Source organism: Nannospalax galili, unplaced genomic scaffold (genome assembly GCF_000622305.1).
Source record: "Nannospalax galili isolate Female #2095 unplaced genomic scaffold, S.galili_v1.0 scaffold32, whole genome shotgun sequence".
NCBI lineage: Eukaryota > Metazoa > Chordata > Mammalia > Rodentia > Spalacidae > Nannospalax > Nannospalax galili.
The window spans coordinates 5,081,271-5,098,429 of NW_008335297.1; the positions used below are offsets into that span (position 1 = coordinate 5,081,271).

At 46.6% G+C, this 17,159-nt stretch overlaps 1 protein-coding gene across 1 annotated transcript in view; it reads left to right on the forward strand.

Annotated features, from left to right (window-relative positions):
* Tekt5 (tektin 5) overlaps positions 1–17,159 on the forward strand; it is a 38,577-nt gene that overhangs the window by 3,030 nt on the left and 18,388 nt on the right. Inside the window, 4 exon segments of the mRNA XM_008829938.2 lie at positions 4,334–4,417; positions 5,740–5,810; positions 9,404–9,547; positions 13,242–13,464. Coding sequence (XP_008828160.1) covers positions 4,334–4,417; positions 5,740–5,810; positions 9,404–9,547; positions 13,242–13,464 — 522 coding nt within the window.

The window sequence follows — 17,159 nt, forward strand, 5'->3', positions numbered from 1 at the left end:
ACACACACACACACACACACAATCTGAGTCTAGCTTATTTCACTTAATATAATCTCTAGCTCTATCCATTTTCCTGAAAATGTCGTTTTTTTTTCTCTATGGCTACATAAAATCTCACTGTACACTGTTTAATGTTTTCTCACTCCAGGCTGGTTTCATTTCTTAGCCATTGTGAGCAGTGCAGGTATAAAGATGGATGTGGGGGCATCTCTGTGGGATGCCGACTTAAAGTCCTTCAGGTATATACCTAAGCATGGTATAGCTGCATCACATGCCACTTCTATTTTCAGTTTTTAAATTTATTTAATGTTCTTATTTTTAATTTTGATTTATTTGTTTTGAGTCAGTGTCTCCCTGTAGCCACAGCTGGCCTGGAACTTAAAATGTAGATGAGGCTGGCCTCTGGTTCTGAATTAGAGGCATGCAACACCACGTCCAGCTTATATTCATTTTTTTGCGATCCCTTGGCACTGATTTCCATAATGGCTGCACAAGTCAAGGAGCACTTTTGAATAAATGAATAAATATCCACGTGGATGCCCTGGCACTTCCTTGTCTTCCCTGACACCAGCCACACCCTGGCTCCATTAGGATGGCTTTGGGCTGCATGTAACTGATACTCAACAGGTAGTCAGACAGGAGTTTATTTTTTTGTGTCAATGAAGATTCCAGAAAGAGACAAATGCAAACTCAACTCGATGACAGGGACCAGGCTCCTGTCTTTCTGCTCTGCTACCCACAGCAATTGGGCTCTTGTCCTAGTACAAAAAGGAGGGCTCATATTTCATAGGGCAAGCTGGTACATGCGGGGAACACTTGATGTTTTTGTTGGAAGCAGGAAGTGGGGGTGGGACAAATATTGTCAACTGGCCCGTCTCATGCTAGCAAAGAATAGCTATAGTTCCAGAATCCTGTGTTTTCCTTTTTAGCTTGTTTGCCAGAACTCACAGGGACCTCCTGGCTGCAGAGGGCCTGGGTAAGCAAATGTTTTTCTCTGCCTGGGAGAAAGTTGCAGGAGTAAATATTGGGTAGGGAAGCAGCAGCATCTGCCTCCTGCCATGGCAATTAACTTGCCACATGGACTAAGGTCCTGGGGTTCCCTGGAGCACAAAGAAAGGGTTGGGACTGCTGCCTGGAAGCTTCCTCCTTCTCACAGCCGTTGTGCACTAACGTTGGGGCTTTGACAAAAGAGGTTCTGCCTCTGTACCCCTCTGAGGGACATGGCCTAGGGTCTTATTACTCTGGGCTCCCAAATCCATCAGGGAGGGTTCTGCTGTTTCTTTGACTCCCCTGGCTTGCTTCTTAGCAGGTGGTTGGGCAAAAACCCATAGCATCATGCGAGACCTGTTTCTTACCATTTCTCCTCTCAATCCTCCATCCTATCTGGAAGCCCAGGTCTGCCTGGGCACAAGTGGCTCAGGGACTAGAGACGCCTGAATTCTAGCCACTTCCTTCTGTCTCCTGGGATACTGCAGACCAGGCAGCCTGTCAGTGATGGGGTAACTACCTCCTTCCCAGGCTCCCAACTCCTGCCCTCAAAGGTGGTTTCAGATACCAAACTGGATGGCACCTCTCCCCCACTGGCTTCCTGAAGTTTAACATCTCTTAGGGGGAGGTAGCCTTGAAATCACCATGGTGCCCAGGATGACCTTGAACTCTTGATTCTCCTGCCTCCTCCTTTCAAGAACTGGGATTACAGATGTGTACCATATCCAGTTTATGCCAAACTTTGTAGTGAACCCTGGGCTTCATACATGCTAGATAAGCCAACTGAGCTACATCCCCGGCCCCAGTTTAACATCTTAATTCCTGAGTTCCCCTCCCCTAGAACCTGTGCTATTGCTCCAACCTCCCTTTCTCCATCCCAGTCCTCATGTTTTCCTGCCTGTTCCTCTGACCTCAGGGCCTTTGCACCTGCAGTTCCCTCTCCCTGCTCACCTTCCATCTTCTTCCCATGATTCAGGTCTCCACCTGCCTTTTTCTCCCTGATCACTTGCTGGATACTCTCTATGGCATCCCTTATAAAATTTCTTTTTTATTTTATAGTTTTACCTTTTATTTAGTGTGTGTGCATGCATATGCTTCATGGTGTGCATGTGGAGGTCACAGGACAACACTGGCAGGAGTCAGTTCTCTCTTTCCACCATGTGGGCCCCAAGGATTGAACTCAGGGCATTAGCCTTGGCAGTAGGTGCCTTTACTCATTGAGCTGTCTCACTAGCCCCTCAAATTTCTTTAGGCATGTTTTCTCTGCTGTGTGAAATGCAGGCTACAGGGACTCTGTCTGTCTAATGACTGCGCTACTCCCCAGGACTTAACAGAATCAAACAAAATTCAAAGGGAGGCTCGTAAGTTCTTGGGCAACAAGACACTGACTTGTCCTCCTTCCTTAGTTCTAGGTACATTTCCTTTCCAGAATCCATTGCTCCCTTCTTGCCCCTGCTGATCTTTGTGACGTCACAAGATGGGGCCAATCAGCAGTGTTCCTCAATCTCTCACTGCAGGGAAATTCCTTGCCTTCCCTTGTGCTCTGCTCAAGTCCCCAAGGCGGCTGGAAGACCTGGAACTGTCCCTAAGACAGCCAGACGGCCAGGACTGTGGAGCAAGGCTGCCTGGGTCTCTTACCTCCTATTTGAAAGTCAGCAAAGAAAGGTGTTCACACATATTCGTGGGGACCATTGATAGATGCTCATTGCTATGACAAAATACCCGATAAAAGCAACTTCAGGAAGGAAGGTTTATTTTGGTTCACAGTTTGACAGCCCATCATGGTGGGCTGTCATGGTGGCAGGCATGTGAGGTGGCTGGTCACAGTGCCTCTGCAGCCAGGAAGCAGAGAGAGGTGAATGCTGGTGCTCGATTCACTTTCTCCTTTTTATTCACTGTGAAACCCTAGCTTATGGGATACTGTTGCCCACACCCAGGGTGGGTCTTCCCATTTCTGTTAAACATTTTCGGAAACCCCCTCATAGACACACCCAGAGGAGTGTTTCCATGGCAATTCTATAATCTACTCAAGTTGGCAATAAAGATGAGCCATGACACATGGGGTTCCGAGTGAGGGCTTTACACTTGTCAGTGGGCGTTATCTGCTAACAAACCTGAGGGGCGATATATGTGATGCAGAGGATCAGAGAGGTCACACAACTTGCCATAGTGCACACAGCAAGGAGTGGCTAAGTCTGGATGTGAATCCAAGAAAGCCCACTTGGAAGACAGCAGCTGACACTGTCGGATCTGAAATGATAGCTGAAGTTTTACTTTATCATAGTTTAGGAAAGCTGAGGGGCAACTTGCAGAGATTTGGGGAAGGGGTGTTACCCCAATATTGGTTACTTTTGTATCTCTGAGACCAAATATGTGACTGAAACAACTTAAGAGAGGAAGGACTTACTTGGCTCACAGCCTCAGAGGGTTCATTCTTGGTGGCTTAGCCCGTGACCCAGGAAGAACGTCATGGCAGTGGGAACATGTGGCAGAGGCTGTTCACTTCCTGACAGACAGAAAGCAAAGAAACAATATGCAGGAACGAGACCAGGGCTTGTGGGACATGCTCCCAGTGACCTCGTTCCTCCCACTAGGCCCCACCTTGGACCTTTCACCACCTCCCAAGAGTGGCATCAAATCATGAGTCCTGCAAGGGATGAACCCTTGATGAAGTCAGAGTCTTTCTGATCTAATCATCTCTGGCAACATCTTCATGGACAACTGTCAAGGTGTGCATCACTAATCTCCTGCATGTTTCTTTTTTTGTTTTGTTTTAAGACAGAGTCTCAAGCTGGGTTTGGTGGCCCATGCCTTTAATCCCAGCACTCAGGAGGCAGAGGCAACTCTGTGAGCTCAAGGGCAGCCTTGTCTACGTAGTGAGCTCCAGGCCAGCTGGAGCTACAGGGAGACCCTGTCTCAAAAACACCAAAAAAGAGAAAAAAGGACAGGGTCTCACTGTGTAGCCTTAGCTGGCTTAGAGCTCTCTATATAGAGTAGGCTGGCCTAGGACTCACAAAGACCTGTCTACCTCTGTTTCATGAGTTCTGGGACTAAAGGCATATGTTACCAGGCCCAACTCCTAGGTGTTTCTTATTCCAATCAAGGTGAACCATCACAGGCTCCCTCCCAGTGACACTGGATCCTATGACACATACTTGCCCTAGTTTTTCTACATGGGTTTGTGTTGGTCCCATGTTCCACAGCTCCATGGAGGGCACAAAAGCCTAGTGATGAGGCCTCATGAAATACCCAGGTTCCTCACAGAACAGAAGAGAAGTGGAGAAGGTTTGAGTTGCCTGCACTCAGTCTACACAGGCCTCCATCCCACACATTCTTTCTCCTACAGGTGGCCCTGGAGTGTCTGTACAATCGGGAGAAAAGGATTGGGATTGACCTGGTCCATGACAACGTGGAGAAAAACCTTATCAGGGTAAGGTGTAACCTGGGAGTAGGGAGAGGGCAGCCTCTGGTCAGAGGGTTCTGAGCAGCCTGTCAGAAGCAGAAGCTACATGTGATACCCTGTGGAGTCAGGGCTCTGAACACACGGGTGGACACAGGTCACCATGTAGGATTAGGGAGAAATGGAATTAGAAATGGAATTATTAGACCTTCAATCTTGTCATTTTCAAAATGGCTACATGGATAGTACTATGATAATATAAATTTAAGAAGCCAATGTGAGTTTATTTATACAGGGCCTTGTGTAGCCCAGGCTGGCCTCAAACATGCTATGTAGCTGAGGATGACCTTGAATTCCTGGTCCTCCTGCGTCCACCAAAGTGCTAGGATTACAGGCGTGGACCACCACACCTGGATTATGCAGTGCTGGGAATGGTGCCCAAGGTTTTGTGGGTGCTAGGCTAGCAGTCACTACTGAGCCCCAAATCAGTGTTAATTAAGCATATACTGTATGTCAAAAAACATACCACTTCAGGTGCATGGCTTAATTTAATGATAAAGTAATCTGTTCTGGGAATGGTGCCCAAGGTTTTGTGGGTGCTAGGCTAGCAGTCTACTACTGAGCCCCAAATCAGTGTTAATTAAGCATATACTGTATGTCAAAAACATACCACTTCAGGTGCATGGCTTAATTTAATGATAAAGTAATCTGTAAGTGAGCACTTGGCACCCAGTTAGGTGCTAAATTTTCTTTTAATTCGGAAACGTATAAAAAGAAAGCCAGGCATAGTGGTAACTTGCTTGTAATCCCAGCTACTCAGGAGGTTGAGGCAGGAGGATCATGAGTCTAAGGCCTGCCTGGGTGACAAAGTGAGTTCAAGGCCAGCCTGGGCAGCTTAGTGAGACCCTGTCTCAAAACAAAAAGAGAAAAGAGCTGAGAATATAGCTCAGGTTTGATAGAGTGCATGTCTAGCAGGTATAAGACCCTAGGTTCAGCTCTCAGTGAAAGGGTAGATAAAAATAGAGAGGGAGATGGGGGCGGGGCAGAGAAAGGAGAGGAAGGAAAAGAAGGGAAGGAAGGAAAATAAACCTGGGTTGATAGCACATGCCTGTAACCTAGCACTAGGGAGGCTGAGGTGGGCCAGCCTGGGCTACACAGCAAGTCAAGACAGAGCCTCTACAATCCACCTTTAGCTCAGTGGTCTTGGAATCTCAAAGGTGAAGGCAAGATCCCCCAACTCTAGCAAGACCCCCCCAGTCAGGCATTTACCCTCCTGAGGTCCAAGAATTAGGGCTCTGACTCCTGAATTTCCAACCCTGTCAGCTCTTTGTGACACTTATTTTTCATTTCAGGAAGTGGATTTGTTAAAATGTTGCCAAGATCAGATGAGAAAATTAGCTACAAGAATAGATTTCCAGATGAGGTAAGGTATTCTTTCCTTGGGAATTTTTGGGGCGCCTCCCCCAGATTTCTGGGTGGCAGCCAGATAGGTCCACTTGTCTCTGGGTAGTTCTTTGGTCTCTGGTGTGCTGTTCAAATTTTAACACCCCGCTCTCTGGGGTGGGAGGGTAGGATGGGGTCCTGATCTTAGGACATGTCCATTGTCAGTGCTCTTGTTAATGGATGATGTGGTCCAGAGACGGGCAGATTCTGCCTTCCTGAGCTAGCTTATTCCTAGCTGCTCTTGACCCTGGCAGAAGGCACCCTCCAGGCCCCACTTGGCTCCCCTAGTCCAGGTCTGAACCTGAGCATGGCAGACTGTGATGACATTAGGCAATAAAGGTGAGGGACTGGGACATCTCAGCAGGGAGCTGGTAGACGCCTGAGCCAGGAGTCTTCAAAGGGCACCAACTTTGTTCTTAGATGGTGATGTAACTGGTATCATGCCAAGCTGGGGGCCGCTCATGTAATTAAAGGGATGTCTATACTTTACGGGGCTTGAGGCCCCTAGCTAAGCCCTGGGCCCCCCAGGAGGCAGTCTCCCCACTGGGTGCTGGGCTGGGCCCTCACCTTTCCCTCTCTCAGGGCATGCTGCTCAGCTGGTTTTCCTTCTTTCCTAACTCTTGTCACACAGATGCTGATGGCCTTGCCAGAGCTGCCCTTCCAAATGTGGCCAGCAGAGTGGCCTATGGAATGGGGGAACACTCAGGTGGCTTGCCTAGCTTGCCTAGCTTATCAGGAGACTCACAAGCCAACCTGCTCAGGTAGCCACAGGCACAGGCTGTTGGCTCATGGTTTTCTAGGCCGGGCCTGAGAGTGGCTTCCAGGGAGAGGTGTCCTTGTGGTATAAGTGCCTCAATAGCAGAAACAACTGCTCTTGACTGGGGAAGAGCCAGCTTGGGCCCTTCCTGGTGGGCTGACAGCAGGGTGAGGCTGTGCCAAGTAGGGGAGACAGAGGCCGCCCCTTCTTCTTCCTAAGCCTCATTAGCAAAGGGGAAGCAGTGAGGCCAACTGGATTCTGAGGCTCCAGCTGACCCCTAATGCTGTAACTTGTGGCATTCCCCACATTGCTGTTCATTGAGCAAGATGGAGCCCAATTTCATGCTGGCCCAGTTAAAGAAGGCTCAGGGTCCTGGTGGGGTACCCTGACAGGGTTTCCTTTGTGTCCTAATGCATGAATATCCCCCCTCCACCCCCAATTGGGGACTTCATTTCCTTCCTCCTGAGTCACTAGAAACCCCTCACTAGGAAGAATATCCACAGGAGAGAAGGGAAGGTGGGGGGAGGAAGAGAGAAAGAGGCTATTAGAAAGAGAAACCCAAAGAGTCAGAGATTAAGATGGAGGAGGGTGGAGCTGGAGACCAGATGGAAACATAGGGAGGGAGAGAGAGGGAGAGAGAAGAGAGGCCATCCAAGGCCCTTCCTTGTATCTGGTGTCTGGCTGTATCTGGTGTCTGGTGTCTAGCCTCATTAACAGAATTCCTTCCTTTCTCTATTTTCTTATAATTCTAAACATTTCAAGACCAGTGTTCTGTTACCTGCTTATATGTTTTTAACAAGGACTAACCTTTTTTCAACCAATAGAAAAATAGAAAAGAGGTTCAGTTTAAAAGCTTCTAGAGGCAAGAGAGTCTAGCTGGGAATTAGCATCTACTTATATTGAGTTCTGAAGTGAACATCTATTAATAGCCAAGAGTTGTTTTCCTTTAAAGACAAGAATGCAAATTTTCCTTTCAAAATGCATTGATTTCTATTTTAAAAGTCATTTGAAAAGAAGGAAAATAATAAGTAAATAACAGTGCAGGTACTTTGGTATTTGGCGAGAATCATGGAAGTGGTTGCCAAGTCTGGAGTCTGGAAACATTGGTGTTGGCAAAGCATCTTAGCTCCAGTTCCAGCTGTCTGGGCTCAAGTCCCTGCCTGACCCATTGTCTCCTCCTCACCTTACTGGGTCCTCGACCCTGCCCAGCCCTTGACTCCACCAGTCCCTCACTCTACCTGGTCCCCTGACTCTACTCAATGGCTCCTGACTCTGCCCAACCCTTGGCTCTGCCCAGCCCCTGGCTCTACTCAGCCTCTGGCCTTTGATTCCACCCAGCCCCTGGCTCTGCCCAGCCCCTGCCTCCTGACTCTGGCTGGTCCCTGGTCCCCCAAAACCTGAATCTTTCTAGCTTTTTGGCTTTTGTGTTAACTTGGAATTCTAGTTCCTCAATGCAACTTTGTCCATAATATCTATCCCCACCTGATATGAACACCTAACTCAGACACTTCCTCTGGAAGTTCTCCATGATTACTCTCTTAAGCAGCTTTAATGATTCTCTCTTCTGTATTACTTTTTGTCCTTTTAAACCTCTGTAGATCTCCTTATCATGTGCATTATATTTACTTTTACTGTATTTGTTTGTATAAATCTGAGCAACTTGCTAAGCATTGTGGTGCTCTCCTGTGATCCCAGTACTCAGGAAATTAAGACAGAGACAGATCAAGAGTCCAAAGCCTAGGGCTGGAGAGATGGCTCAGTGATTAAGAGCACTGGCTGTTTTGTAGAGGACCCAGGTTGGGTTCCTGGTGACTAACACCCTCTGTAACTCCAGTTCCAGAGAGATACGATGCCCTCTTCTGGCCTTTGCAGGTATTGCATGCATGTGGCGTATTTACATGCAAGCAGGCAAAACACTCACACATATAAAAAAATAAATAAACAAATAACTTTTAAAAAATACCAAAGCCAGCCTAGGCTACATAGTGAGTTGAAGGCTAGAGTGAGAATTTGTCTCAACAAAACAAAACAAAACAAAACAAAAACCAAATCAAAACAAAAAACATCTGAGCAACGTGAAAGCAGCACCTGGGTTTTATTGACACCTTAATCCTTGTATTCAGCACAGCCTTTCACAGTGACTCATTTGTGACAGGAATGGAGTCCAGACAGACTTTGTCCAAAGGTAATTTGGCATCTTCCAAATCGGGCCTGCCACCTGTTCTTATAAAGTTTTATTGAAGTAAAGTTACCCTGACTGTGCTCTTACATATTCTCTGTGACTAGCTGAACAGTTGCAACTGAGACAGCATGTCCCTCAAAGTACAAGATAAGACTATTTGACTTTTTACAGTAAATACAGTAAATGTTCTTTTTTTTCAATTTGTATTCCATTTATGATTATTATTACTATTATCATTGTGATTATGATGATGATGATATGTGTGTGTCACTATACTTGTGTGAAGGTAAGAGGACAACTTTCAGGAGTTGGTTCTTTTCTTCTACCGTGAGGTCCAGGGATGAAACTGAGGTCATCAAGTTTGTAGGGGAAGCACTTTTACCTCCTGAGCCATCTCACCAGCCTGGCCCAACACTGTTCTAAAAACAGTAGGTTTGCTTGGACTGGACGGAGCCCTGCCAATGCAGATGGCTCTATGTTATGAGGTGGGGACATCACAGTGAGAGAAGAGCTGAGACACCTCTGGGTATCCACAGAGCACCTTCCTGGGAACCTGATGACTTTCACCTGGGCTCCACATGAACATGACTATAGTTGGGGACACTGGGTAACCCCTTGTTCCTCCTCCATGCAGAGATAACTGAGATGCTCAACACAGCCTGGAGCGGGACATAGAGGACAAAAGCTCAGCCCAGTGTATCGATGAGAAATGCTTTAACCTGAGAAACACGTCTGACTGCATCAGTTTCTTTCATGGCATGGAAAAATTTGGTGGCACGTAAGTATCAGCTCTCTGTTCCTGTCTTTGGCCATGTTCTCCTGTCAAGGAATGATAAAGGATGCCATGTGCCTGTCAAGTGGCAGATGGTGCATTTGAATGGGGTCCTCTGTTGCAAGTAGCAGGATCCAAGTCTGGCCAATAGAACAAGATAGAATTTCCCCAAAGTCTATATGGGAGCAACAGGCTTGAGGAGAAGGTTCTGGCAGCCTGAGGAAACCAGTGGGTGGAAGCTAGTGGTCTGTGTTGTTCCTGGGAGCCTGTGCATTTGGCTTGCAGCCCCAGCTCTGCTATGTGACCTTGGATGGGGGGGCATTGGGTACATGCATGTGCTACCATCTTTCCATGCTTGACCCACCTTGCCCAAGATCCAAATTCTAGAGAGAGAGCATGTGATTGGCTGAGTAAGGGTCACATGGTCGCTACAGCTGTAGCAATCAACTGACAATTCTACCAAAGCATAAAACACAATGACTGTCACCAGTAGGAGCAGGAATTTCATCTCAACAGTCACACAGCACTAGGATTAGTGAGAGAATAAACTCTTGGGGGCTGGGGATGTAGCTCAGTTGGTAGAGTCTAGTGTGCACAAAGCCCTGGGTTCCATCCCCAACACCACATTAACTGGTATGGTGGTAGATGTCTGTAATCCCAGCATAGGTCCAAGAGTTCAAGGTCATCCTTGACTACGTAGAGAGTTTCAGGCCAGCCTGGGCTACATGATACCCTGTCTCAAAATAAAAGCAAAGAATTGAGGACTGGGACTATAATTCAGTGGTAAAGTGCTTGGGTAGCATGTGGGAAGCCTTAGTTCAATTACTTAGTTCAATTTCAGCACTGGAAAAAAATTAATTCTAAAACCAGGCTGTATGTGCACACTGTGGGCAGGTTAAGTCAAGTTCATCTTTTTGGACCACGTTTCTGTATCACTACCATGGAAGGAAAAATAGTACCCCATTTCCAGTCTTACTGGAGCATTAAAAGGTGAGTATATGATGTGGGGAGCACACTACATTTGCTAGGAATTGCTGATAATGATTGAAGGCTTACTGTGTGGTCTCATTTTCTCATCCTGGTTGCCTCTTGTATGCTTGGCACTTTGTGGTGGGGAGCATGTCATTGCATCATGAAGGGTCACATAGAATAAGATGCTTTCTTTTTCTTTTTTGGTCTTTTTGAGACAGGGTCTCCCTGTAGCCACAGATGGCCTAGAACTCGATATGTAGACCAGGCTGGCTTCAAACTCACGGAGATCTACCTGCCTCTGCCTCCTGATTGCTGGGATTAAAGACATGAGCCACCACACCTGGCCAGTGCTTCTTAAAAAAAATTTTACTTATTACTTTTATTTTATGTGTATAAGTGTATTGCCTGCACATAGGTGAGTGCACCCATGTCATACAATGCCATGGAGGTCAGAAGAGGGTGTCGGATTTTTCTGGAACTGCAGTTAAGGACAATTCTTTGTCGCCATGTGGATACTGGGACTTGAACCCAGGTCCTCTGCAAGAGCAGTCAGTGTTCTTAACCACCAATCCATCTCTCCAGCCCCAAGACATACTTTCTTAATCCAGAGGCCTGGAGAGAGATGCTCTGCATCCAGGCAGAGGGTGGAGTCTGTCTTGGCTCCACACTATTTTCTATCTCTAGCAGGTAGAATTGTTCAAGACATATGTACTGGACAAATGTGGATATGCAATAAGTATTTATGGAATGAAAGAATGAAGGAAGAGAAGAAGGGAGGAGAAAGACCAAAGGAACAGAGGGAGGGAAGAGGGAAGGAAGAAAGGAAGAAGTTCCTCAGTGAGCTCTTGGGACAAAGCTGGGAATCATTTTCCAGATTTTAGCAAAGTGTTGAGATGACTTTTGGGGATTTCTTCTGGTAGTGTCAATTCCTGGGGGTCTTCTTCCTCTTTCCAACAGAGTAGAGGTCCTGGAATAAAGGCAAGAATTCAAGGTTCTGCTCCTGGTGGCCACAGCTGCTCATTTGCACAGGGGGACCAGAGTGTTCCTCTCTAGAGATGATGCCTCAAGAACCCGGCTGCCAAGTTGACTGGTGGAGAGCCTGATTTCCATGCCAAGAGAGGCTGCTATTTAAAGCCTTCATCCAGCTGGATTGTGAGAGCTATTCTCTGCAGCCTCTAATTGCTCCCAGATGTGCTAGCTCAGGACTTCGTGTTTGAGGTTTGGGGCACAGTAAAGAGAGGGATGTTTGGTGACCAATGGGACTGTAGTGTCTCTGTTCACTGCAGTTCTCTATTATTTCCCTATAATTAATATATTATTTCTCTATAATATATTATCTCTATTATAGTTCTATATTATTAATCTATTGGCATAGATTAATAGGTGATGATGATGTTGATGGTGCTGATGATAATGGTTGTAGTGATGAAGGTGATGATGATGGTACTAGTGATGACAGTGACAATAGTGATGATGGTGATGATGATAATGGTGGTGGTGATAAAGGTGATGATGATGATGACAGTGCTGACGATGGTGAAAATAGTAGTAATGGTGGTGATGATGGTGATGATAATGGTAGAGATGATGATGATAATGCTGGTGATGTTTTCTATGTGTTAGACTCTGTGTTGAGAGCTTTATACACAGCATCTTATGAATAACAGTCACTTGACAAGTGCTTACTGTGTGTCTGTTGCTATGACAAGGACTTCATTCAGACATCCTGGGCATAGGTACTGTAATTATTCCCCTTTGACAATGAGGAAATCAAGGCTCAGAGAGATGAAGCAGCTGAGTAAGCTCACATAGTAGTTGGCAGAGCTGCATTGGACCTGAGGCCTAGGTGTTTTACCAGTGATGACCTCCTGTCTCTCCAGTGATGCCTGCTGTCCCATCTGTCTTTAGAGGACCTGGGCTCCAGGAGAGCATGTACCCGCATACCACCTGGGAGGAATCAGGCCATCTTTGGTGATTTCCCCCAGTGAGAATGTGATTGGATGGCTGTTTTCTCTGGAGTTCAGCTGTCTGTTCCAGAGGAGGGCAAGGGCATGGGGGTTACTTGTGATAACAATGACAATGTCCTGTTCGGCAACAGTACCTACTTTCAGGATACATTCAACAAGGCTTTTTGCTATTGTTTGGTTGCTTGGTTGCTTGGTTGTTTTTTTTTTTTTTTGAGACAGGTTATCATGTATCCTGGACCAGCCTTGAACTCTCTATGAAGGTTCCAGATTAGATCCTAAGACCCCCTGAGCCACCCTGGGCCCCTCTAGCTGCTGCTTGGCCCGGCTGTGTTTTTGGTGGATGAGGGAGGACAAAGTTCCTTGAGGGACTGCCTCCTGTCCTACCCACTCCTGAGTGCCTTTTGAAAGTCACCGAGCTTCTCTAGTTGCTGCCCCTGCAGAAGGAGAGGTGGATCAGGGCAGTTGATGTCTACTGGGAATGCTTATGTTCCCCTTGCTTCAGGGATACTTTTAATGTCCAGAAACATTTGTGGCTTTTGGGACTGGGTGAGGAAGCACCTGGAAATGAGTGAGTGAAGGTCAAGGATGCTGCTGAACACTCTCAGATGCATAGGACGCCCCCCTAACAAAGAAATGCCCCTCTCCAAAGTTTACAGTTCCTGAAAAGGTTTAGAGTCCCTGCAAAGAGACGTCTCTAAGACCTGTTACCAGCTTCCCATTCCCCACCTGCCTTCAGCTCTCTCTCTCTCGGACTTTTGCAGGGTCTCCATTCCTGAGACCTGGGCCAAGTTCACCAATGACAATATCAGACACTCGCAGAGCATGTGGGCCAATTCCATCAGGCTGCGTGAGGAGGCCGAACACCTCTTTGAGACCTTGTCTGACCAGATGTGGAGACAGTTCACTGACACCAACCTGGCCTTCAACATCCGCATCTCCGAGGAGACAGATGTGAAGAACAAGCTGCAGACACAGCTGGCTAAGGTGAGCAGGTGCTGTGTCCAGGGCTGTGTCCGCCATGGTGCTGAAATGATCTCATCTATCCTATGGTCTGAAGCCTGTCCACTCCAAAAGAGGGCTGTGAGCATCCCCAAGGGATCGGGGTATCCCTTGCTTGTTGATGACAGAAATTGGTGCTTACCTTGACTGTCATCATGATACCCAAGAAGCTGTCAGCATCTTTCCTCCTCAGTCTGAAGACCGTGTAGCTCTTGACCAAACAGAACTATCTGAGGGCCCCAGCGCATTCTCTCTGCCACAGCAGCCACTCTGCAAAGACAGCTTTTGACTTTCAGAGGCTTTCTGTGGCATGATGACCCCTTATGGAGCAGGGGGTACTTTCTGAATTTGAGGGTTGCCTAATTTTGCCCACTACCTCCCAAGTCTACAGCCCTCTGTTACTCTGTTATTGGGGTGCATCATGTCAGTTCATCTCTCCATGGACTTGATCCCTCTACTCAACACAAATGCAGCATATGCCATGGCTAGAAGCCACACAGGCACAGGAATAAAGGGATAAGATAATAAAGCCTTCCAAGCTTGCTTCCTGTCTACAGTAGGCTCACAGTCTGCTTGGGGAGCAGTGGTAGGTATGGAATTTACACAGGAGGAATTTAGGAGTGGTAATCTGGTTATGGAGTGTGGGGAGTCCCAGGGAACTAGCCCTGTATCTCTGAAAACTGCAGCCCTTTTGCTTGTGTGTCTTTGGGGGTGGTGCAGTGGGCTGGAGACAGTTTGATGGAAGTTACTGGAGCAATTTACACCCCCTTCCATCTGAACACATTTGGCCCAGGTGTGCAGGAGGCAGACAAGAGTTTCTAGAAATAATTGCAAGGTTGTTATGAGAGAAGCAGCAGAGGATGAGTCAGAAGTGGGGCCCTACATGGGTGCAACAGACAGGCGGGCATGCTGGTACCAAGAACAGACTGAGGGGCTGGGGAGATGGTAAAGTGCTTGCTACATAAGCATGAGGACCTGAGTTCCATCTCCGGCACCCATGTAAAAAGACAGGCTTACCAGTGGGTATTCTTGTGTAACCCCAGCCATAGGGAAGCAGAGACAGGGGGATCTTTGGGGCTCACTGGCCAGCCATTGTAGCCGAATTGGTGAGCTCCAGGTTCAGTGAGAAACCATGTCTCAAAAACTAAGGTGGAGAGTGACTGAGGAAGACACTCAACATCACCTTTGGCCTCTACATGCACACACACACACACACACACACACACACACGCGTGCACACACGCGTGCACACACACACACACACACACATACTACAATGCAATGCACAGCTTTCAAGAGTTGGTTCTTTCCTATTGTGGAATCTGAGGATCAAACTCAGGTCACCAAGTACCTCTACCCTCTGAGCCATCTTGCTGGCCCTAATTTTTAAAATTTTATGAACTGTGTCCTACTTACTTTCTACTGTGATAAAAACACTGATCAACTTGGGGAGGAAAGGGTTTATTTGCTTTACAGCTCACAGTCCATCATCAAGGGAAGCCAAGGCAGGAAATCAGGGCAGGATCCTGGAGCACAGACCATGGAGGTACACTGTTTACTGGATTGCTCCCCTGGCCCGTGCTCAGCCTACTTTCTTATACAATACAGGACCATTTGCCCACGGGTGGCACTGCCCATAGTGGGCTAAACTCTCCCACATAACTCACTAATCAGGAAAATGCCCCACAGACATGTCCACAGGCCAATTCAATAGGAGAAATTCCTCAATTGAGGTTCCCTCCATCCAGCTATGTCAAGCTGATAACTGAAGCTATCCAGCACAGACTGCTTTCTTCATCTTCCTCTTCCTCCTCATCCTCCTTTTTCTCTTCCCCTTCTTCTTCCTCCTCCTCTTCTTCCTCCTCCTCCTTCTTTTTTCTTCTTACTATTATTATTTTATATGTATGTGTGCCTGCACATATGTATATGTACTACCTGTATGCCAATACCCACAGAGGGCACCTGAGATCCCTGGAACTGGAGTTACTGTGAGTTATGAACCACCTGATGTGGGTGCTGGGAACTGAACCTAGGTCCTCTGCAAAAGCAGCCAGTGCTCTTAAGCACTGAGCCATTTCTACAGCCCCTAGTTTCTTAACTTCTCTGTGGGGAAGTCTCCTTTGTTTGGTCTGTTTTATTTTGTTTTGGTTTTAAGACAGGGTCTTGCTATGTAGCCCAGGCTGACCTTGAACTTTTACACTTCCTGCCTCTGACTCCCAAGTGTTGGTATTCAGGCATATAGTAACATTGGCATGGTGGACATGAGGATGATTCTGATCTCAGGGCTGCCGTAGAATGGTTCAAACTCAGCTAGGTGAAGCCCCTGTCTTTGATGAACAGTCAGTGCTCTGTCAGCCTGTGGCTCTGATCTCCCTGAAGTCACTGGTTCACTTATTGGCATCTCACTGGGCATCCTGATCCCTGTGCACCCCACTGCCCTGCCCTCCTGAAATCTTTGTACAATAAAGAAAAGGGATCTGGACCTGGAGAGACGGCTCAGCTATTAAGAACACTGGTTGTTCTTGCAGAAGACCCAGGTTCAAATCCCAGCACCTACATGGCAGCTAACAACTGTAACTCCTGTCCCAGGAGATTCGACGACCTCTTCTGTCCTCCTCAGGCACTGCACAACACGGGTGCACTTAATACATATGCAGGTATAACACTCATACACATAAAATAAAAATAAATTTAAAAAAATTAAAAGAAAAGGGATCTATAACACTGAATTTTGTACTGACATTCTTAAAAAATGGTAAATGAGAAAAGGAATGCTTTTAATTATGCATATTTTTATATGGAAAATCATTTCTCATTTAATAAAATACCCATGGCATTAGAGTGATGATTTTAACTGTTTTAAGTGTACAGTGCAATGGTGTTGAATCCATTCATACAGCCTTCACCATCCATCTCCAGAATATTTTGATTTTTCCAAAGAGCAATCCCCTTCCCTCTCCCTGCAGTATGTAGACTAGTTTCCTCTTCCTGACTCTGAGTCTGAATGCCCAGGGTGCAAGATGAATCTGCTTGCATCAGAGTTTCTTTCTCTCTTTAGGCATAATAATAATAATTCAGTGTCTTCATGTTTTTTTTTCTGTCCTCTCACCTATCTGTGCATGTTTACATCACTTTCATCTTTTGGCTTCTTATTCCAGTGTTTTCTTTCATGCCAGATTTCCTATGTGGAACAAACGGTTCACGGTCATACTTATTGTGTATGGTTTGTTGTCTGAGGATGACTTGTGCAAGATTTCTTGTTGGGTAGTGGCAGCTGGCTTCTTGTCTGATATAGGGACAAGGAATTCCCGCCTGGTGCTATTCTGTCCTATTTTTATTTTTATTTTTTAAGACAGGATTTCTTATAGCCCAGGCTGCCCTCACACTCACTATGAAGTTGAGAATGACCTTGAACTCTTGCCCTTCCTGCCTCTACCTCCCAAGCGTTGAGATTACAAGTGTGCAGTACCGCAGCCAGATTTCTGTTAATTATATTATTATTGATGAATTCACTTCTTGGATGTTATTGCAATAGTGCCAGGTACATGGGGAATCAATAAGAGGCAACTATAACTGTGCACGTTATCAGTGGAGACAAAAACGGTCTATGTCAGGGTGGTTGAGGTAAACCTTTTGCCTTTCAAACTTTCTCCAGGGATGTTTCTGGATTATTACAGCTC